This window comes from Misgurnus anguillicaudatus, chromosome 12 (genome assembly GCF_027580225.2).
Source record: "Misgurnus anguillicaudatus chromosome 12, ASM2758022v2, whole genome shotgun sequence".
Lineage (NCBI taxonomy): Eukaryota > Metazoa > Chordata > Actinopteri > Cypriniformes > Cobitidae > Misgurnus > Misgurnus anguillicaudatus.
The window spans coordinates 6,586,673-6,609,016 of record NC_073348.2 but is presented as its reverse complement, the minus strand read 5'-3'; the positions used below and the strand labels follow the sequence as shown (position 1 = coordinate 6,609,016).

General features: G+C 44.2%; 2 protein-coding genes across 2 annotated transcripts; both read left to right on the top strand.

Annotated features, from left to right (window-relative positions):
* Window positions 1-13,455: 13,455 nt before the first annotated feature.
* LOC129447551 (uncharacterized) lies at window positions 13,456-17,386 on the top strand. The gene is made up of 7 exons (XM_055209315.2): window positions 13,456-15,036; window positions 15,129-15,303; window positions 15,388-15,683; window positions 15,767-15,936; window positions 16,026-16,280; window positions 16,356-16,703; window positions 16,784-17,386. Exons 1-7 carry the CDS (start codon window positions 14,277-14,279, stop codon window positions 17,375-17,377), a joined length of 2,598 nt encoding a protein of 865 aa, XP_055065290.2. The 5' UTR covers window positions 13,456-14,276; the 3' UTR covers window positions 17,378-17,386.
* A 558-nt stretch (window positions 17,387-17,944) lies between these two features.
* On the top strand, window positions 17,945-20,407 carry LOC129446121 (uncharacterized). Its single transcript, XM_055207074.2, has 7 exons — window positions 17,945-18,047; window positions 18,820-19,037; window positions 19,112-19,229; window positions 19,330-19,503; window positions 19,591-19,680; window positions 19,802-19,861; window positions 19,939-20,407. Exons 1-7 carry the CDS (start codon window positions 18,032-18,034, stop codon window positions 20,028-20,030), a joined length of 768 nt encoding a protein of 255 aa, XP_055063049.2. The 5' UTR covers window positions 17,945-18,031; the 3' UTR covers window positions 20,031-20,407.
* The last annotated feature ends 1,937 nt before the right edge of the window (window positions 20,408-22,344 follow it).

Here is a 22,344-nt window from a genome sequence, read left to right as displayed (position 1 = left end):
TCCAGACATCGCCACCTTCCCTTCAATAGCCCAATTGTGCGCTCCACGACCGACCGGGCGCAGGCATGGGCCATGTTATAGTGAACCTCCTCAGCTGTATGTGGCTGCGCTAGAAGGGTGAGAAGCCATGGCTTCAGAGGATAACCTCTGTCACCTATAATTACAGAGAATTATTTCTGAACGTAAAAATTGAATAACCGCCAAACACAGTTATTTAGCCTACCTAGAAGCCATCCATCTCTACCTGCTCCTGCCTCCAAACGATTTCCCACGCTGCTATTGCGCACAATGAAGGAATCGTGCGTCGACCCTGGCCATCTTGCAACTGCATTGATAATTGCCATACAAGCATTGCAAATGATCTGTACATGAATTGAATGGTAGTTTTTTCTATTAACATACACATATTCTTGCGCATAAGGTGCTCGTATGGAAACGCGAGTGCAGTCTACTACACCCAACACATTGGGGAATCCTGTTTGGCGCATGAAATCATCCATAACCTGTTGCTGCTCCACGGCTGTGTATGGGAACTTTATGTAGCGAGCGGCAATCGTATAATGCCTTCAAGCACAGCTGGCATAAGTCTGCTTACAGAGGGCTGGGATATTCCTGATCGGTCACCAATCTCTCTTTGAAATGTTCCTGTGGCAAGGAACCCAAGAACGGAGAGCACCTGTATCTCCACAGGTATGGCATGGTTGCAGTTGGTGCGTCTTTGTATATTAGGGCTTATCTGTGCACAAAGATGTAACAGTGCAGCCCTTGGTACCTGCTTATCAGCCACTCATCATCATATGCTAGGAAATCTGCCCGATCTCTAAAAACGCGTTGTCTTCTCATTGCGCGGTTTGCAATATCTTCAAGAAGCGCAAATGCTGCCATTCTGCTTCTTGCAAATAGCCTACTTCATAAGCCGTTTTAAAGGGTCATAGATGCTTCGAAATAATTAACACGTGTGGATCCAAATTATTTAATGTGTACCCTAATTATTTTAAAACAGTTGTGTGTGGTTAATTTTTCCTGTTGATTATTAACAAAAAATAAAATTTCTAGAAACAACACTAATAATAATAATAATAATAATAATAGTAATCATAATACAATTGATTTACTTTTGAAAGCCTTTAAAAGTAAAAATTTCGAACACATTATACAGGGCTCCAGACTAACTTTTTGCACTAGGAGCACGGTGGCCCCCAACTGAAAATTTTAGGGGCGCAACCAGAAAATTTAGGGGCACACACTGTAAATCGACATGCTAGCCAAATATTCACATTTCTACTAATTTCCACTGTATTACTAATAAATACTTTAATTATAGATGCAAAAAGTAAAATGTGCTGTTTTTAAATTCAGTGTCACATCACAAAAAAGGTCATATTTACTGGTCGCACGTGTGCGACTGAATGTAAAATTCAGTGGTACACACTCAAATTTTGGTGGCAAAATGCCACCACTTGGTGGCAGTCTGGAGCCCTGATTATAGATAGGTAAATAGATCTTACATAATAATACAAGTTATTATGGCACGATTATGCTCTTCGGTCTGAAAAAAACAGTTATTGGGCATTTCTTTATATTTATACAGATTGTTTACTAATGCTGCTCAAATGTGCCATTAATGTAATGACAAAAAAGAAGACGACAGCTGCTAAGACACAAAGAAGACGACAGCAGCTAAAATAAAACGAGTCAAAACTTTATTTAAATTAAAAACTTATTTATGTGTGTACGTGTGTAAAACAACAAGACTTCACTTTCTCTTGATAAATACATGGAATAAACTATGCACACAAAGCGAGAAAAGACCTCACAACATTCCTAAAAAAAAGATGTTGAACTCCCAGTAATAAAACATCTGTCTAACTACAGTTCTCTTGAATTGTTGTTAAATGTGTAAATTACTTTTATTATTAGGGCTTTATTATTTATTATTATTAGATATTCAAATAGTTGCAATACTCCAACTTTGCCACAAGGAAAAGTGTGTACGTCTGCCCAGACCCTGACGTGGCGGTAAGCACTCTTCCATGTCAAAGACCGTTTTTATAAATATGAACGTTGCCGTGGATTTTAACGTACGCACACTCTAAGATCAAATCTGTGCGTACGCACGTTTTATAAATGAGGCCTCAGGCCATGACAGAACTCCACCTTAATGAGACGATAAAGATCACCCACCTCAAGGCCAGCATTAGGAACGATGGTAACTGCAAACTTTACTCAACGTCATACACAACCACTGAGGTATGTAACATGCAGAAGTACTAATGAACCTAAATAAGGCCAAAACGAAAACGTTAGGATGTAAAGTGAAACATAAAAAATACAGTGTAAAAAATTTGCTCTATGCAGCTGGTTGCCAGTAAATTACTGTAGAAGATAAAGACTGAAAATGTTTCATGTTCACTTAACTTTGATCAAACTGTTTGTAAATAACAAATGTAAAATCTACAGTAAAGTACTGGCAGCTAGTTGTCAGTAATAATTTTTTTAACGTGTATTAAATGTAAAGTCAGTTTCTGTTGAATACTTTAATGCAGTTTTACACTTAATGCATTCAGTGTGTTTAAGGAAAATGCAAAGTCTCATATTGTGGTCCATGTTCTTTTTACCTTTTGTTGCAATTTAGGTCCTTGAGGAAGGACCTGAAGTTAAGGACATCACGGTTATAGCCGTCTCCGTGGTCAACGAGGATGTGTTCCTGCTGAGAGATGACTTCAGCAACTTTACTGCACCTGTTGTACTTCTTGAGAGGAGTGTGGAACACCTTCTTGAGTTGCTACCAATACATTTAAGAGTCACACACACAAACAAAAAAGTACAAGAACTGCATTACATGGAAATGAATGAAATCTAATGTACAGTGTACTTGTGACTTTAATCATTTCCAAGTAATGCAGTATAGTGCAGGGGTCACTCATCCTGGTCCTGGAGGGCAAACGTCTCTGCAGAGTTTAGCTCCAACCCTATTCAAACACAGCTTAAGCAGCTAATTAAGGTGCTTCAGGTGTGTTTGATTAGGGTTGGAGCTAAACTCTGCAGAGACACTGGCCCTCCAGGACCTGTATTGATGGTTTCAAAAATGTTACACAGCAAACAGTTTGAATGTTTAGTGTAAATACATTTCTGTAAATTTAACAGAATTAATATTAGTAATTGTTTTCACTGTGATTTTGCAGTCAATGTTCTTATGATACTTTCAAATAAAAACACATTTAATGTTTAGTTATTAAAGAAATTTGTGATTTAACACTTATCGATACTGCTCATTGACATTAAACAATTTAATATGTAACTGTTTTCAAAGTAATTTGTAATTTCACACTTGACTCCTCGTTGTTACTATTTATTTAAATTAAACAGAATGGAATTGTTAATACAGTGACTTGTGATTTCTTTACATTCAACTTTGTTAGCATACATTTGAATTGAACAGAATTTAGTGTTCTTATGCCTTAAAGAAATATTAGGTGTAACGTTTTACAATTTATTATTATTTATACTATTAAGAATTAAATGCTGTAACACTGTAATTGGCTTTTAGCTGTGTGGGTACACGTTTTTATGCACTCTGTGCTATTTTTACCGGTACGAAAATTAAGCATGATTTTTTGCGGTAAAAAAAATTGTAACCATGTTTTTGGTACTTGACTTTTACTACAGTAACCATGTGTAACTTAATTAAAACCATGCTTAATTTTTGTAAGGGAACCGTTCACAAAAGTCTAAATACGCTTAATCATGATACACCATAACACTAAGTTACACTCAAACAGCTTCTACGACTCACAACGATTGTATTTAGAACTTCTATATACACACACAAAACACAAATACCTGTACAAATGATGCTGTGGCCTGCACGCACCTGTCTCTCCCCGAGCTCCGTTATGCAATAACGATGATTGACAGATGCGCTAATGTAGAAAACAGGTGCGTTCGCATTCTGTGATGCTGTGCAGACCGATCGTCGTGTTACATCACAGTAGCGCGAGAGCGATATAGAGAGTTGAAGATTCCGTATGTTTGGAATCGCTCTCGGGGTACTGCAATGTCACGCGCATATCGTTCTGCGTGGCGCCGCATGTAGTCGAGTAGCCTTTTATGGAATTGCGTTTTTTATATAGATAGACATTGAAAGTGTTCTAGGAGTCGCAAGGGCTGAAAAGCACTGACTTATGATATTAGAGCTGAAGGCACGTACCTGAGATCTTCAGCCATGTGTTACCGACAGAGGCGAGGACATGATGGGCTGCTTGCACGTGGCTTTGCATATTCCTAATTAGAGGGAAGACACCGTAATAAAACTTAAACTATTTATTGATCAGATATGAAAAAGTTTTACAGCGCGCTGGGTAGTCTCAAGGCCACAATCGGCAATCGACTAACAACCAGCATTTGGGGAAACAGTTATTTATAAAGTATGTGACGTCGATCTTCTTCTTAGAATCTCCACCCACAAAGGCCGTTCCCCTCGTCCATCTGACTCCATCACCACACCCAGTTTTAGCCTGCAGGCGAAGATAGACACACACAGACAAAGAAAAAACAAACTGTTCTCCGCTCATCCCTGAGAGCCATGCAGTCCGTCACTTCCTCCCCAGTACTCCTCCACTTCACATATGATTGACTTCACATAGCATATTATAATGCTTTCTTAAAAACAAATCATTAATAAAACATTCATTTATTCATTAAAAAAAACATAAGCTGTAAGATGAAAGTGATTAGTATGTAAAACACATTTCAATATCATGACATCCTTTCATTATTCGTAAAATTGGTTATATGAATAAGGCACACATTAACTTCTTTAGATAGATAAACACATATTAAATCTTTTACTGCAATACTACTTCTAAGCAAACACTTTAATCATTATTAAAAACCATTTGTTCAGTGTGTTTTCCCTCAGGCCCCTTTTATCTTGACCATTACCAGATGCACATTCCTAGCTAATCCGCGTTGCAGCCTCTACACACACACACACAAGCTGCTTCCTCTCAACAACCCCCCACTCTCAAACACAAACACCTCATTTCTACATAATAGCTCAGTGCATATATGAAACACACACAATGTTTATAGAATAAAATGATTAATTAAAGAAATATAAAATGGAACAAAATTAATTTCCACAATTCCCTCTCTTGGTCACACATTTTCTTCTTCATCATCCTCGAGGTTCGTAGGCCTAATAGGGGCATGCTGTATGGGGGTGGATTGTTCTCTTTTTTCTCTATTGCTGACACTATTAATCTTTTGCACAGGGATCTAAGACAGGGAATACAACAACATCCACAGGTCACCAGGATGGCCACGAATACACCAATGGACACTATAGTGTTAATTTCGTCAGACGAGACGAGACGAAATATGTTCGTCAACGACCTTTTTTTCCATGACTAAGACGAGACGATGACGAGACTGCATCAATGTCCAAAAACGCTGACTAAGACTAAATTAACATGCATTATTGTTGACGAAAAAAGACGAGACTAAATGTTTTGCATAAAATAAAAACTAAGATAAAATCTCTCTTCATTTTCGTCCTACAATCGTCTTTACTTATTCATCATGAGATATTCAGCCATTATGTCTCACTCACACACTACTGTTGCTGCCAGCCTGTGGCTGCAACACGAAACTACATCGAACAGGTACAACACCATAGATTATAGATAGCGAACACGAGCGCCGGCGACATGCTAGGGAGAAGGAAGAGGCTCGATATTTGGTCGCATTTTACATATAATGATAAAGACAAAAAGTCTGAATGTGTCATCGTAACTGACGGGAAGCGCTGCGGACGAAAAATATCGGGGAAGAACACCACCAACCTTAAACGACATCTGAAGTCTGACCATCCACACATTCAGGTAAGTTAACTTAATTAACTTAACAAACGTAAGCTAATGCTGATTTTAAGCATCTACGCTGTAAGTCAAATCGTTAAATGATGGTGTTGTAACACAGACATTATGCATGTTATATTTTATATAACGTTAACTTATTTTGCCACACGCGTGTGTGGGCCTTCACATAATAAAATGAACGTAATTAGGAGCAAAAGCAAATCAGTAACACTTTACATAAAGGTCAATCAGTTAACATTGGTTATTACATTGCTTGGTTGAAATCTAATGTAGAATGCGGTATGTTATTTCCTGTTAAGAGACCACTGCTTAGTATAACAGAGCATTGCCATGAATGCAGGGTTTTAACCGTAGAGACGGAACGGACTATTTTCTTTAGCGGAAGCAATATAAATCGTTTTTAAATAAATAAATTCCATGTAATAAGCGGGGTAATGTAGAGCGAGACGGTTGTTATAGGTAATACAACCGATTCAGGCTGATTGAAGTTCTCCCTGATCAGCCTGTCAGTGTTGTGTTCGCTATAACAACCGCCTCGCTATAGATGACCCCTTACTTATCATATATACCAGCGGTTCCCAAACTTTTTTTCCTGCGTACCCCCTTCTATGTCCCGACCGGGTTGGCGCACCCCCAAACCCCACTTCAAAAAAAAAATAAAGACTCGCCATAAAGACTCATGTTTAATCATGTGCAAATAACCAGGGCCGGTTGCACCAGCCGGACGTAAAGAAGTTGGGTGTTAGGATGTTAGTCCTACGTCGGGCTTAGCTACGTCTGACATCTGAAACTACGACTAGACGCAGCTACGGTCAGCGAAGATGATGCGCGCCCCCGTGCTTAATATTTAGACGCCATTCGAGTTTACTATGGTAAGAAATGTACACTTACTGCCGCCAGCTAATAGATGACACATGAGAGCTTTCCTCATGTTTACCAGTGCGCTCTCCCTCAAGATGCGTGCGTCACTTGCAGACATTCACAAAAGCCTTAACAGTTCGCACAAAAGGTGTATAATAGTTTGCAGATTCATTATAACAGCTCAAGTTTCAAACAAAATTAAATGAAAGCTTTTAATAAGTTCTCTACAGTGTCTTTGTAAGTATTTATGTATTTTATTATAAAAATTAATTGCCGGTCTCTCTACCATGCATGAAAGCACATTGCTCGCGTGTGCCTGTGCATTAGACGCACCCTTTCTCGTCACATTTCATTATTTCTATTTTTGCCATAGAAAAAAGTCTCTCTCTCTTGGTCCCTCTCCTCCTTCGTGACTAACAACTTTATCATAAGACGTCCCACTTGACAGTTTCCCTGATTTCAGCCAGTTAAGCATATTTATAATATGGAATGAATGAAACGAGTTGACGCGCATATAGCGGCTGCAGTGCATAACAGAAGAGCAGTGCGTAGAAAAAGACAGCAGCTGTCTTCTACGTCAGTGGTTCCCAACCTTTTTAGCCCCAAGTACCCCCACAGCCCTATCAGTAAGGCTCAAGTACCCCTTCATCGAAACTAAACCAAAGTTGTGTTTTAAAGACAAATAATTAGTAATTTTAATTAATTAATTAATTTGAAACATTAAAGTAAAAAGCACTGACTGATGAAGCATGTTTATTTCAACAAACCACTACCATTGTGATCAGTGTTTGCATTTTATCAGCTCATTTGCATTTTAAAAGACACACCCAAAAATGGCATATTTTGCTCAGGCCTACAAAATGGCAATTTTGACATGCTATAATTAATTATCTGTAGGGTGTTTTGAGATAAAACTTCACATATGGACTCTGGGAACGCCAAAGACTTATTTTACAAATAAAAAAAAATTAATCATATGACCCCTTTAAGGGCCAGATTTACTAACAGCTTGCGCAAACCATCATTTTGGCGTTAAATAACGACTGAACTTACTAAAGACACGCAATAGATATTTAGCTCTGAAAAGGTGTTATTTTTGCGACCTTATTGCATATGCATTTGTGGAAGTTTTCCTACATTAACATTAATGCGAGAATATTACATTTTGCCAGAGGAACATACTTTAAAATAAATACATAGTTTGCCATGGCATGCTATGTTTAATTTGCTGGAGAAAAGAGGAGGAGAAGTCACGAGGAGAAGTAAAATCAGGTATTTCAAAACGTATTTTACCCTTCATCTTTCGTCCTCCGGTTCATAGTGTACTTTAGCTGGAATTTCACACTCCGCATTTTCATTGCGATGTCCTGCCGAGGTCTCTTATTTGCGACCCTGTACTAATTTGCGCTGCTCTTAGTAGATTGCAGTGGTCATTAGAGAAATGTGCTTATGTCATTATTGTGCCTGTGTATTTTATTTGCGCCTTTGTAGTAAGTCACACGCAAATTTTCAACTCCGGCGCTTATTTGGAATTGAGCTCTCACGTCCTTTTTAGTAAATGCCCTAAATTTACTAAAATCTCAGTTTAAGTTACTGAAAATTAAAGTGTGCAAATAAGTTAAATTATTCCGTTCAAATATAAAGAGAAACAAAATGTGTTAAGGCATTCTCTATAAATACAAAAGACATCATACGGGACAAAATATGTTAGCCAAAAACAATGCAAACGTTTTTTTTTTTGCATAATTTGAAAATGCAACGGCAGCGGGAATGAATATTATAACATTAAACATTAATTATAGTTAATAAACTTTGTGTCTTTAGAAACTATTCAGGTTCATTAAAAATAGTCAGATCGTTCTTGAGTTGGACATCGCTATTGCGTTTTGGATCATGCAGCGCATTTACTCTTGACGGCTAAATATATTAATGATAAGATTAAAATAACAAAGTTGTCCTTTTTACAATGCTTTCCTCACAAAAAATCAATCGTAGGTCAATGACTGGACAAACGAAAGACATTTTTATTAAAAGTAAATGAGATCAAAGCAAAATGTAAATCTTTTCGCGTACCCCCTGGAAACTCTTCACGTACCCCCTGGGGTACGCGTACCCCCGGTTGGGAATCACTGTTCTACGTTTCTATCAAAAACTAAAAGTATAGTTTTTTTATTTAAAATAAAAGCGATTACAAAGGAAATGTTTACTGTTCATGTTTTTTATTCATTTATTGTATGGAAAAATCCCACTTAAAGAACCAGACCGCCATTAGATTTTTCCACTCGCGCACCCCCCGGTGGCAGCTCGCGTACCCCTGGGGCTGCGCGTACCACACTTTGGGAATCCCTGATATATACTAACATAAACAAACAGTCAATGAGCAAAATGTTTGTTACAGTATTTATCTTCGTCAATGTTAGTTAATAGAAATACAGCTGTTCATTGTTTGTTCATGTTAGTTCACGGAGCATTTATTAACAAATGATAAAAAATCATTTAAATGTTTAAATTAATATGAACTAAGATTAATAAATGCTGTAGAAGTAGTGTTTATTCCTTAGTTCATGTTAACTAAGGAAGGTAACTAATGAACCTTATTGTAAAGTCTTACCAGCAAATTTATACATAAGGGAAAATATAATCAATAATGTTGTGTGCAATACCATTTATAACTTGCATTAAGTTAGTAATATACTTGTAAAATCATTAAAAATATATCCACCTACAGTTTTGATCTTAAGCTTATCATCCAGTTATTTATTTCCACTATAACACTTGTGTTCCTAATATTATTGCATTTAATGAGGCCTTATTGTATTTATTTTTACCATAGATTCCAGATGTTGTCAAGCAACCAGCCAGGAAAGAGGAGAGGCCATCTATGTCAGATGCACTCTTTTCTCACATCAAGTACAAGCCAGACTCCCAGGAACAACGCATCAAAGAGGAGGCTATAGCTAAATGGGTAGCCCGGACAGCCCACCCTCCACGAACAGTAGAAGATGAAGAATTCATCAACATGATGAAAACAATAGATAAAAGACTGACTGTGCCAAAAAAGACCAAAATTGCAAATCTAGTGGACCAAATGTACCTAGCTGAAAAGGTCCAATTTAAAAACAGACTGGCTATGGCCCGCAAAGTAACCATTGGCATAGACATCTGGACTAAAAAGGGGCTCACAGCCTCCTTCCTTGCGGTCAGTGCTTGTTATTTCAATGTTCAGGACAGTAAAGCTGAACACATACTCCTAAACTTAAAGCAAATGGTTCACCCACACACAGCTCATTCTATTGTTACTCTTGTGGAGAAGTGCACAGAAGAATGGGGATCCCAAAGGAAAAAATTCTCATGATTATAACAGATAATGGAAGTAAGGGATATTAGAGGGTTTCCGTCAGTTTGCCCATGCGTTTAAATTGCCAAAGTCTGCATAGTTGTGCCGAGGGACCGTACAACTTATTTGTCAGCCGTGGCCCACTTAGCCCGATGACGAATCGTCAGATTCGCCTTGTCCCGCCCCCGCGAGAGCAAATCTTGGTAATGGCCAATCGGACGCCTCCAGGGGCATTGTTGAGCTACGAGACTGCCCCCCCCACCCCCCCCACTGACAGGAACCCATTATTTGTCCGTTTGCCCATTATTGTCGCGGATTTGGTTCCTCCCCCAGCGGGACCCCGTGACACGCCCCCCCCGGACACGCCCCCACTGACACGAACCCATTATTTGTCCGTTTGCCCATTATTGTCGCGGATCGGCCCCTCTGACCTCGTGACCTCCCCCCGACCCCCCCCACTGACGGGAACCCATTATTTGTCCGTTTGCCCATTATTGTCGCGGATCGCCCCCTCTGACCTCGTGACCCCCCCCCCGACCCCCCCCCACTGACGTTAACCCATTATTTGTCCGTATGCCCATTATTGTCTCGGATCGCCCCCTCTGACCTCGTGACCCCCCCCGACCCCCCCCACTGACGGGAACCCATTATTTGTCCGTTTGACCATTATTGTCGCGGAACCCCCCTTTGACCTCGAGACCCCCCCCCGACCCCCCCCCACTCACGCGAACCCGTTATCGGTCCGTTTGCCCGTTAATTTTGCCGTTTCGCTCATTTTTCGCCCTGTCGCGGCGGGCTTCGGAGACGTCGTTCGCCCACTCTCCGGAGGGCCGCTCGCCGAATTTCGCGAGCCTACGCCTTTTCCCGGGGCCACGGGGCGACCTGACGGTTTCCATCGGTCGAATGGGGGAGCATTCGGACGGGTCCGATCGACTCGAGGTTCGGCACGCGTGCTCCGGGGGGTCCCCCGAACGACATATCCGAATCTCGGAATCCTGGGACGTTCGGAAAAAAAGTTGTCGAAACGGAGCTCAAACGGCAAACAACGCAGTTTGGTGCTCTGGGCCCTCGAGAGGATCCTGATGAGTGATTTTGAAGCCTTTCGGACAACTACGTCTTATTTCGGAGCTACGCCCTCGCGCTTCGGATATGTCGTCAGGGGGCCCCCGATGAGCCGCCGTGTGAAGTTTCGGGCCCACAGATCGTTCCCCTGCGAATCCAACTTCCCCATTAATCCCATTGAACGAAATAGTGGGTTTCCGTCAGCCGCTTCGCAAGCCGCTAGAGCGCCGCGACCGTGGCGACGGCGCGTCAGCGGAGGGGTCGGGCGAGGCCGGCGGACCCGCCTCGATTCGACCCCTCTCTGGGTCGCGGGGCGCTCTGACGGGAACCCGGTACGAAGAACGCCATTGGTTTAAACGGCAACCGTCAGCGCCGCCACGCGGTCGCCGAACGTCGCGTGGCCCCGAAACGCCCGGCGTAGCGTCACCCGGGAGGCCCCTCCAGGGATCCCGAAGGGCGAGGCCGGGGACCCGTCGCGAGCCGAGATCCGAACCCTAATCCCAGGTTTTCGGTCGGGGCCCGCGCGCGTTCGTCGCGCTGTCGGCAAGCGGGTTTCGGATATGTCGTAGGCGCAGCCCCGGGCGTTCCGCGCGTCGTTTTAGGCGAGCCTAGGGGCGTTCGCGGCGGCGCGGGCGACCTGACAGTTTCCCGCTTTTCGGCGTCGTTTTGTTCGGACGCGCCGAAAATCGGCACGCGCGAACGTCGGGGTCCCGCTAGCTGCGTGCCTGAAGCTCAGAGTCCTGCGACGTCCGGAAGCGGAGCTATCGACGCAACAAGCGGCCGCCCGCCGAAACTCGGGGCGGGTGCTCGGCGCCGAGAAGGGGAGTCGTTTGCCCGGACGCGCGCGCGTTCGATCGGCCCGGCGGCCCCTACGCGGTAACGCAAAGATCGCGGCGGGAACCTTCCGCGAGTCGACTTCCGTACCCTAATTTTCGCGCCTTCGCGGGGGCGTCGCGGGGGCGCCGTACGCCCGAGGCGGGCGGGTTTCGGAGACGTCGCGAGGGAGCTCTCCGTCGGAACGCGTGTCGATTTCCGAGAGCCTACGTCTTTTCCCGGTGACGCGGGAGACCTGACAGTTTTCCGCTACTCGCCGTGGGTTCGAAGACACGGTCGCATCGGGAAGAAATTCGGCACCCTGATTCGTGGACGTCCCACGAGACGGACCCCCGAAGCGCGGAACGCTGAGACGTTCCTGACGGAAATGAAAAAAAAAAGCAACGAGAATGTGAAGCCTGAGGCCTATGCGAATTATAATGGGGAAATTTTCTTTCGAGCTACGAGCTCGGGCTTTGGATATGTTATCGGGGGGCCCTCTGTGAGCCAGGGGCCCGAATTTGGGGCACCCAGCCCCTTCCGGGGCCCTTCGGTGACGTTGCAAAGTTGCCCATTTTGTCTCGTTTTACTACGGGTGCCAAAATTTGTCACCAGGGACCAAGTTTTCTAGGCGTTTCGGACGATGCTGATTCACCTGGTAAAGTTTCTGTGAGACGATCTTTTCGACTTTGGACTTGTGTGTTTTTTTCTGTGAAAACTGATGAAAAAAGCTGTATTTGGGGCTCTATTTCTCGGCCTAGGAAGGGGGTAGAGACTTGTGGTCGGGGTCATCGGAAAGCCAGGGAAACGCACTTTCTAAAGAACCCGAGGTCGAGGGAGTGGCTCCTTCGGGGGCGGAGCTAGGCTCATTTGAAAAGCCAATTTGTGTGAAAAAGGCAAAAGTTTAGGGCTCTTTTTCTTGGCTTAGGAAGGTCGTAGAGACTTGCGGCTGGGGGCGCTGTGAAGGGGGCGGCGTGACCTTTCCAACGACACCACCCCCAAGTCTCTACGACGTTCTTTGGCCGAGATAGATTTTTTATGTTTTTTTAAAAATATTCAAAAAATGCTTTTTGGCAGTTTGGCCTCAACCGTTTTTGGATTTGAAAATGTGTGAAAAATGCTAAAGTTTAGGGCTCCTTTTCTCGGCCTAGGAAGGTCGGAGAGACTCGGGGCGGGTGTCGTTAGAAAGCCCTCCTCTAGACCTTTCCAAAAAGTCCTAGTTTAAGGGTGTGGTCCTTTCGGGGGCGGAGCTACGGGCATTTTAATATAAAAGCCATTTTTTATATCTCCGGAACGGAAGGTCCTAGAGACTTGGGGCTGGAGGCGCTGTGAAGGGGGCGGCGTGACCTTTCCAACGACACCACCCCCAAGTCTCTACGACGTTCCTGTGCCGAGATATTGCTTAACATTTTTTGAAAATTTGTGAAAATGGCTTATATTCAGGACTCATTTTCTCGGCCTAGGAAGGTCGTAGAGACTTGGGGTTGGGGTCATTGGAAAGCCTGGGAATAGACCTTTCCAACGACGTCGAGGGGGTGGTCCTTTCGAGGGCGGGGCTACAGGCGCGTGAATATGCATTTTTATAAAATGTTATCTCCGGAAGGGGAGGAGTCATAGAGATTTGGGGGTGGGGGCATTGTGAAGGGGTCGGCGAGACCTTTCCATCGACACCACCCCCGAGTCTCTACGACATTCCTTTCATATTTGGATCCAAGATAGTGTTTTTTCATTTTTTCTTAAATTGTTGTGATGGACTCCTTTAAATGTTTGGCCTCAACCGTTTTGGCGGGGAGAAGAGCCCAAAGTTTGGGGCTCATTTTCTCGGCCTAGGAAGGTCGGAGAGACTCGCCCTGGGCCGGGTCTTTCCAACGAGTCCGAGGTCGAGGGCGTAACCCTTTCGGGGGCGGAGCTAGGGGCATTTGAATTTGAGGACAAAATTCGTTATATCTCGGGAACGCAAGGTCCTAGGGACTCGAGGCTTGGGGCGTTGCGATCGGGGTCCCGAGACCTTTCCAACGACACCGGCCCCAAGTCTCGCCGACGTTCCTCCTGCCATTTGGAAGCCTAAAATTAAATAGATTCAAAATTGAAGCTCTTGAATCTCTGGTCTAAAATAATAGATTCAAAATTGAAGCTCTTCAATCTCTGATCTAAAATGAAGAGACAGATTCAAAAGTGAATTTCTTGACTTTCCAATCTAAAACTGACCAAAAAGGGATGCGGCTTGGCCTTAGGGCCGCCCCTTTTGCAGAACATATATACAAAGATCTCTCTGGCCCCCACCCATTCTCTCTTTAGCCGGCTGAGAATAACTTTCAGACATGTCTTTTACTTGCCCGATATGCCGAGGAGCGTATATGCAGCTAAGCCAGCATCTGCGAGTGATGCACAAGGTTTTGAATTTGGAGGAGCGGAAGCTCCTTCTGGCCCTGGAGTCTGGCAGGGTGGACATCCGTAAAGGATGTTGCCCTGTCCCCGGGTGCCAGAAGGAGGTGGCCCGCATGGACCGGCACCTGCTTTGCCACAGCGAGCTGTCGGCGAAGGCTTGCAAGAAGGCCTTCGCCGACATCAAGAGGAAGATCATAATTGAAAAGCTGGCTGCCCTGAGAGCCGACGGGCCTGTGGTGCCGATGGTGTCGGCCCTGGACCTGCAGGAGGAGGGAGAGCAGGCCGGGGAAGGAGCCGTCGGTGCCGCCGCCGCCGAGGAGGAGGATCCGGCCTGTGGCTCCGAGGCCCGCGTGAGGCGGGAGCAGCGGCTCACTGAAAAGGTGGTGGCGCTGCAAAACCAGGTTGACTCCCTTACAAACACGCTGCAGGTCGTGACCCGCCGGTGCAAGCAACTCTTGCGCCGGCGGACCCACAAGTCTGTGGTGGACTACAAGGGGGTCACCAGAAAGCTACTGGAGGCCCTGGAGTCTCCCGCTGAGGAGGAAGAGGCGGGGCCGTCAAAGGCGCAATGCGTGAGAGGGCAAGAGCCAGAGCAGGAGCTGGAGCCCGAGGCCCCTCGAGAGCCCGAGGCCCCTGGAAGATCGGATCCTGTAGAAGACCGAGCCATGTACCCGGAGAACAACGCGGTCCTGAGTAAGCCATTGAACGTCCTCCTGTCTGTTGTCCGTAACGCTAATGTGTTTAAATGCTAACGTCTCTCTTTCTTTCTCTCTCTCTCTCTACAGACGAGCTCCTGGAAGAGTTCCGGAGGCACCAGCAGGGCCCGGAGCCGAGCAGGAAGCTCAAGGAAAACGTGGCTGGCAAAGTATACAGGATCCGGTCTTTCATCGGCCACATGGCCGAGGGCAAGGGGCGCCTTTCCACGTTGGAGTTCCTCCACGACCCCGAGAGGATCAGAAAGTGAGTGTAGCTCTCCGTTCGTTTTGAAGTTTTAACCGCTAACTCTTGTCAACTCGTTAACTCTTACTTTTTGTTTTTCCGCAGATGGCTGAGCAGCTTGAGGTCGTATAAGGTGGCCAAAACAACCTTAAACCACTACCTCCAGAACGCTGCTCAGTTTGTGAAGTACGTCTCGGAGACCCCCCCTCCCACGTCCCGCCTGTCGAAGAGGGCCCTGCTGGCCATCGGGCGGGAGCTGATGGGCCTGATAAAAGGCCTCAAGAGGGGGGTGGTACTGCACCAAATTGGGGTGAAGCGGGCCAAGGAGGGCCGGCTGATCCCCAAAGAGGTGCTGAGGAAATGCCGCTCCGAGGCGGGAAAGCTGATCCCGGAGCTCCTGGGTAAGTCGACGTTCCTAGTCTCTGCGTTACGTCGCGTTCGACCGCTCGGTTTCGCTAACGTTTGTGTGCTTTTGTCTCCACAGACCAACTGGAAAGAGACGGGCTCCAAAAGACCCAGTTCCTGCTTTACGGGCACTTGACCGCCTACTTCGCGTCTATCTATGGTCACAGGCTTGGTGTCTTCCAAAACGTGACCATAGAAGAGGTGGAGAAGGCAGTCAAGTCGCCTAGCACCGGGAATCACCTCATCAACGTGAGTGTTTTTGTCAGAAACGTACGTCGGAAACGCCCGACGCCGTTCGAACGTGTCTCACTCTGTCTCTTTTCTCCTTGTTTTCGCAGATCACCTTCCACAAGACCAACCAGGCGTTCGGCCCGGCGAAGCTGTCCCTCACGCCGGAGGAGTACGGTTGGTTTCGCCGGCTGCTGGCGATGAGGGACAGACTGGTCGGCGGGCCGGACGCCGTGTTTTTCTTTTACACCTCGACACCCAACCCCTGCAAAAATCTAAATAATTATTTTCAGGCGGCTTGGGTGTCGATGGGACTTCCGGGGAAGCCCACATTCACAGACCTCCGGACCTCCATCGCCACGCACGTAAGCCTCTTACCCGTTTGCCCTTTGTCGATATCGATCGTACGAAAAGACTGACTGTTCTTCTCTCTTTCGCAGGCCCGAAACACACTGAGCTCGAATAGCCGGAGCAAAGTCACCCAGTTCATGTGCCATGACACGTCGACGGCCGACAAGTTTTATGCTATGAACTTGTCGGCCAATCAGGCCATGGAGCACCGCCGGCTGTTCGAGCAGGCGCTGAGTGGGGTGGAGGTCTCCCCTGTGAAGCCGGCCGAGGCGGACGAGGGGAGGAAGAGGACGGCGAAGACGAAACGCGGTGGCGGGAAGCGAAGACGGGAGGAGTCGCCGCCTACCTCGCCTTCCGTCAGCAGCAGCAGCAGCAGCAGCTCGGAGACGGCGGTGCCCTTCCAGGAGTCCGGGGTGTCTTCGCTCGACTCTCCCTCGGTGATTTGTCTCCCTTAGATCTTAGATTAGAATTCTGTTTGGCTCGTTTCGATGCTAATTTCTTTCTCCTTGCGTTTCAGAGCCCTGAGGAGTACCCCCGGACTCACGAGTCGGACGACCCATCGCTGACGTCCTCGCCTTCCCACTCCTCGGTCGGTTCGCTCTTCCCCGGAGGTCCCGGAGGGAGACCACTTAGAGCCGGACGTCCCCGAGCCGGCGGCGGAGGAACCTGCCTCTCCAGAGCCCGCGCCCCAGGAGACCGCCTCTCCCCTGCCCACGCCCGGCGCACGCAAACGCCGGAGGCCGGTGGTGATGGTTTCGCCTCTAAAAAACCTCAAGCTCCAACGCCGGCTCTCCGGAATCGCTCGTGCCACCCGGGCGCGGGCGAAGATGCGGAAGGCGGTCGAGGAGTCCGACAAATAGACGTCTTCGTGTGTTGTTGTTGTTCTGATGTTGTTCTGATGTTCTTATACTTGTTGTTATGTCTTTTCAAAATAAACCCCGTTTTGTTCGTTCAATCGTGTGTCTGTTTGTTTCTTTATATTTTTAATCACATAGTAAACATTACATTTCACTATTCATATCACTATGAATATGAATATCACTGTTTAACAACACAGGTGTGGTTTGTAATTAAATGTTTAATAGAAGACATCAAACTAAAACAGCTTTAATTGAAAACAAAAATTTATTATTAAGAAATACAATTATTAGCAAGGAATCCAAACGAATAAACACAAAAATAACTTATATGAAACAATAATTAAACGATTAGATAAAAACTTTAATTAAAAACACTGAAAATAAATAAACAAAACTTAGAAATTAATCTCGAGTGAAAGGGAATAAGCTTCTGGTCGAAATAAAATAAACGACGTCAAAAACCGTAATAGAATAAAGTAAAAATAGAGAGAAACTCAAAACCGGAAGTGACCGGCGCTGAAAACTAATAAGCGAAAAACGTACCATTAATTACGATCTAAATGGAATTGACACCCTATCGTCGACTCGAATTAGATAAAATAAAGTAAAAATGAAATTAAACGATCGTTGTGACTTTGATAAATAGGTAAACACAAACCCGGAAGTGGCCGGCGGCCAAAAACAATTAATTTAAACGTAAAGACAACTTAAAGAAACGCAACGTTGACCTTGAACTATGTAAATTAACTGTATTAGTTTAAGAAAAACGAGTAACGTAAAAAAATAATCGTTTAAACGCAAACGAATCCCATTGGCTACTGTACTGTCTACGTAGGATTGTTTGGGAAATTCGGAAATCCCTATATATCTATACATCAGCAGTTTAAAGCGTCATATCTCCACAGATGATCGATAATACAAGTAAGTTTAATTTCGCTTTGTTTTGCTGATTTTAACCTTTTAACAAGTAAAAGTGTCAATCAGTTTATTTGTTTGATGTGCACAAAGTTGCAATATGAGCACGGGTTTGTCTCATTAATGCATAGATCGTGATTTTTAAATAATTATCTGCATTGATGTCACGTAAAGTCGCAGTTCAGTGTCTGTGACGCACTTTTTAACATCAGGGCCTACCTGTTGCATTACAATGCTGTTAATTTGACCTCTGAACTACGTTTTTCTTATTGAAATAAGTAATATCTTGTAATATCTTGGTGCTGGTTGTATTGTGAACACGTTTAGTGTTTACTAATGTCACTTTGCATTAAAGTTTACTGTCTGTGACTGCTGTTTAAAGTGTTTTAATGCAATGGTAGGCCTTGCAGGTTTACTTTGACCTCTGACCTATTGTTTTATCATCCAGACACTGCAATATCTTGGTGCTGGTTGTATTGTGAACACGTTTAGTGTTTACTAATGTCACTTTGCATTAAAGTTTACTGTCTGTGACTGCTGTTTAAAGTGTTTTAATGCAATGGTAGGCCTTGCAGGTTTACTTTGACCTCTGACCTATTGTTTTATCATCCAGACACTGCAATATCTTGGTGCTGGTTGTATTGTGAACACGTTTAGTGTTTACTAATGTCACTTTGCATTAAGGTTTACTGTCTGTGACTGCTGTTTAAAGTGTTTTAAGGCAAAGGTTTCACAGCCTGCATCATTGTTATTAACATCCTCTTTTGTCTCATTTCAGAAATGACCAATGTGAAGTGCCCGCTGTGCGGAAAGTTGCTGGCCAACATGAGTCAACACCTGCTGCACAAGCACGGTGTTGCCAACCTCCGGGAGAGGCAGCTCTGGATGGCCTTTGCCCGGAGGAAGGTCACGAAGCCTTTCCATCCGTGCCCGTTGTGTGGCCGTGTGTTGAAGCACATTCGGCCACACCTCGCCAACACCCATGCGGAACTCTCGGTAAGTCTACCGTTAAACTTTCCTCATTGAAACGTGTCGGTAGCAAGTAACTCGGTTTTTATTTCGTGTCCTAGGTCAAGGGGCTCGCGCGAGCTACCCGGGAGTTCCAAATGGATGTTACCGTGGAAAGGCTTCGTGACCTGGAGGCCAGCAACCCAGAGGTTCCGCTCGTCACTCTAGGAATACTCTCCGGTAGGTGTCGATCAGAGATTTCTGTCTGAACTCTGCTCCGTTGTCTTTCCCGAAAGAGCGAGTCAGGCTAATGGTTTATGTTTTTTTCGTGACGTTTCAGAACAGCACGATGACGAAGGGATTCCTTCAGCTCCCTCCACCCCAGCCGCAGTGTCCTCCACGCCTCCACCCTTCATTGCTCCATCCTCCACCCCTTCACCCCCTCCAAGCCTGGGAACGAGTGCAGCCGTGGAGGACTTTGAGGTGGAGCTGGAGGAATTCCTCGAGGGCATTGGTGAGTCTGGTGTCACCAGTGTGCTCTCGGCTCGTTTCTGTCATTGTTCTTAAAACGGAAACTCACACGTTTGTTTTCTCATCTCAGACATTCCGGGCGTGAGTTCAGAGGGTGGCCCACTCTTCGGAGAAACGCACCAAGCCACCACCGCTGGCCTCGCCATGGAGGCTTTTCTGAGTCGCCCTGAATGGCCCTTTCCTGTCGTTCCTTCTGATAATCAAATGTTTGTTTCCATTTTGAATCACTGCTTTCTTAGCCTCTGAGTCTAACAGTTTGTCTCTCTTGTTTCACGTTTCAGGCGAAGAGCGGGTCACCCTCAGTACAGTTCATGTCGACGCCTCCTTCCTCCGTATGCTCGGTAGGTCTTGAATCTCTTAGCGATTCTGTGTCATCTCACTCGGACCACAATGATTAATCGAATGATTTGTGTTACAGAAGATAACTCGGGGGATCCGCTGATGTTCACGGAAAATCAGTTTTTTAACCCTTGTGCCTTGTTCCAATTTACTACCCTTTCGTGTTGTTAGCGGCCAAAAAAGGCCATTAAATTAAACGGCTGTAAAAATGTATCAGATTAATATTTTTTTCAAATTTTTTTGCATAAATCTGTTAATCAACCTCAGAACTGATCAAAACTACCAAATGTTTCCAAAAATTTCATGATTTTAACTCTTTAATTGCCAAGCTCATAAGTGATGCCACTGATTTGAGAAAAAAAAACACACAAAATCACTGATTTTCAATATAAAAAGTGATTGTGGACTGAATTTTTTTTCACCCTTTTCACAGTCTTGGACATGCCAAAAATTGGTAAAAACATTGGCTTTGATGCATTTTTAGTTTTTGTGCAGCATCAGATTTAATATTTTTCTCCCTCATTTATTGTGTGTGGCCATTTTTTCCCCATTGACTTCCATTATAACCACATTTTTTGATTGCAGAGCAATGACACCTTATTACCATGCATTCTTGATTCTTTGTGGTTTTACCTTTTGCAAAGAGGTAAAATTTGTCATTTTTGCTGTTGGTCACCATGTGGCACCATTGACCCTTTAGTGGCCTGTGCAGAAGGGGATCTTGAATTCTGGATTGTACATTGAGTTATATGGACTATAATAGCATTATATAGAGAGAGAGAGAGAGAGAGAGAGAGAGAGAGAGTGTGTGTGTGTCTGCGTGCGTGCTTGCATGTGTGTGCGTCTGTGTGGAAAAATCTGTAAAAAATCTTCTCTGCATCAGATTTATGAACAACATTTATTATGAACCAAAATGCAAAAACAACTTCAAATAAACTGAACAATGAATTAAGAGTAGAGGATGGATGGAGAACTAAACAATCAAACTAATTTTTTGGTGTGTATATGTGTACGTGTGTGTGTTCAGTCTTTTCAGCAGGACTTGCAGCATATTACTTGGTGCTCTTTGCAAGTGTGTCTACCACAACGGATACAAGTGCTGACTGTTCTTTTTTTGGTTCTGTACACCACTTGCATGTTCCCCTCTTCACTCCTGAGCTGCTGGTGTCTGTGGATTTGTGTGTAGAGGGACAGCTACAGGAGACTAAATCCCTCTCACCAGTCCAGCACTAACTGGTGCGCGAGGGAGGTGCACTCTCCTCAATACTAACACTAACCCTACACACACACACACACACACACACACACACACACACACACACACACACACACACACACACACACACACACACTCGTACACACACACTCGTACACACACAATGGTTTTATAGTCCATATAACTCAATGTACAAACCAGAATTTGTGCTCTGTTTTTTTGCACAGGCTACTAAAGGGTTGATGGTGCCACATGGTGATCAACAGTAAAAACGACAAATTTTACCTCTTTGCAAAAGGAAAAGGCACAAAGAATCAAGAATGCATGGTAATAAGGTGTCATGGCTCAGCAATCAAAAAATGCCGCCACAATGGAACTCAATGGGGAAAAAATGGCCACAAACAACAAATGAGGGAGAAAAAAATCAAATCTGATGCTGCACAAAAACCAAAAATGCATCAAAGCCAATGCCCCCACCAATCCCTGGCATGCCCAAGACTGCAAAAAAGGTAAAAGAAAATCCAGTCCACAGTCACGTTCCATATTGAAAATCTGTCATTCTGTGTGTTTTTTTTCCCCAAATCAGTGACACTACTTATAAACTTGGCAATGAAAGAGTTAAAATCATGGAATTTTTGCAAACATTTGGTAGTTTTGATCAGTACTGAGGTTGATTAACAGATTTATGCAAAAAAAATGTGAAAAAAATTTAATCCGATACATTTTTACAGCTGTTTAATTTAGTGGCCTTTTTTGGCCGCTGGCAACACGTAAGGGTAGTAAATTTGCCCACGGTATATTGTTAAGTTTTTGAAAAATTTCAAAGCATTTTCTTAAAATATGTGTAAATATAAGATTTGTCACCAAAAATCATGCCATTTGCTGAAACACAGAGAAAGTTGTGGCCAAATTAAGACAAAAAAATAGCAAAAATGGCCAAAAATGGCCCCAACAACACATAAGGGTTAATTAATGTTTTAAATGTTTAATGTTCCGGTGATTGGTTTTGATGATGTTTAGTTGATTTTAAATGAAGTGTTATTTATTGTTCCTATGTTGTTTTTAATAAAGTTTTAAATGTTTTAATCACGTGTTTGGTTCTTTCTGTATATTTTTCATTGCATGGTAAATAACATGCAATATCACTGTTTAACAACACGAATGGATGCATTTCTCATCCGGGTAAAGCAGGTATTTGTATTATTGTGTCACTTAGAACTGGTACCTTTTTTTGCATGGTAAATAACATGCAATATCATATATATATAT

Coding starts and splice junctions, on each gene's coding strand:
- LOC129446121 (XM_055207074.2), top strand. Junction 19,230..19,329: donor CACTCTAGGAATACTCTCCG/GTAGGTGTCGAT, acceptor GTGACGTTTCAG/AACAGCACGATGACGAAGGG. Junction 19,504..19,590: donor GGAATTCCTCGAGGGCATTG/GTGAGTCTGGTG, acceptor TTCTCATCTCAG/ACATTCCGGGCGTGAGTTCA.
- LOC129447551 (XM_055209315.2), top strand. CDS start 14,277: ATGTCTTTTACTTGCCCGATATGCCGAGGAGCGTATATGCAGCTAAGC. Junction 15,937..16,025: donor CCGGGAATCACCTCATCAAC/GTGAGTGTTTTT, acceptor TTGTTTTCGCAG/ATCACCTTCCACAAGACCAA. Junction 16,281..16,355: donor GGACCTCCATCGCCACGCAC/GTAAGCCTCTTA, acceptor TCTCTTTCGCAG/GCCCGAAACACACTGAGCTC.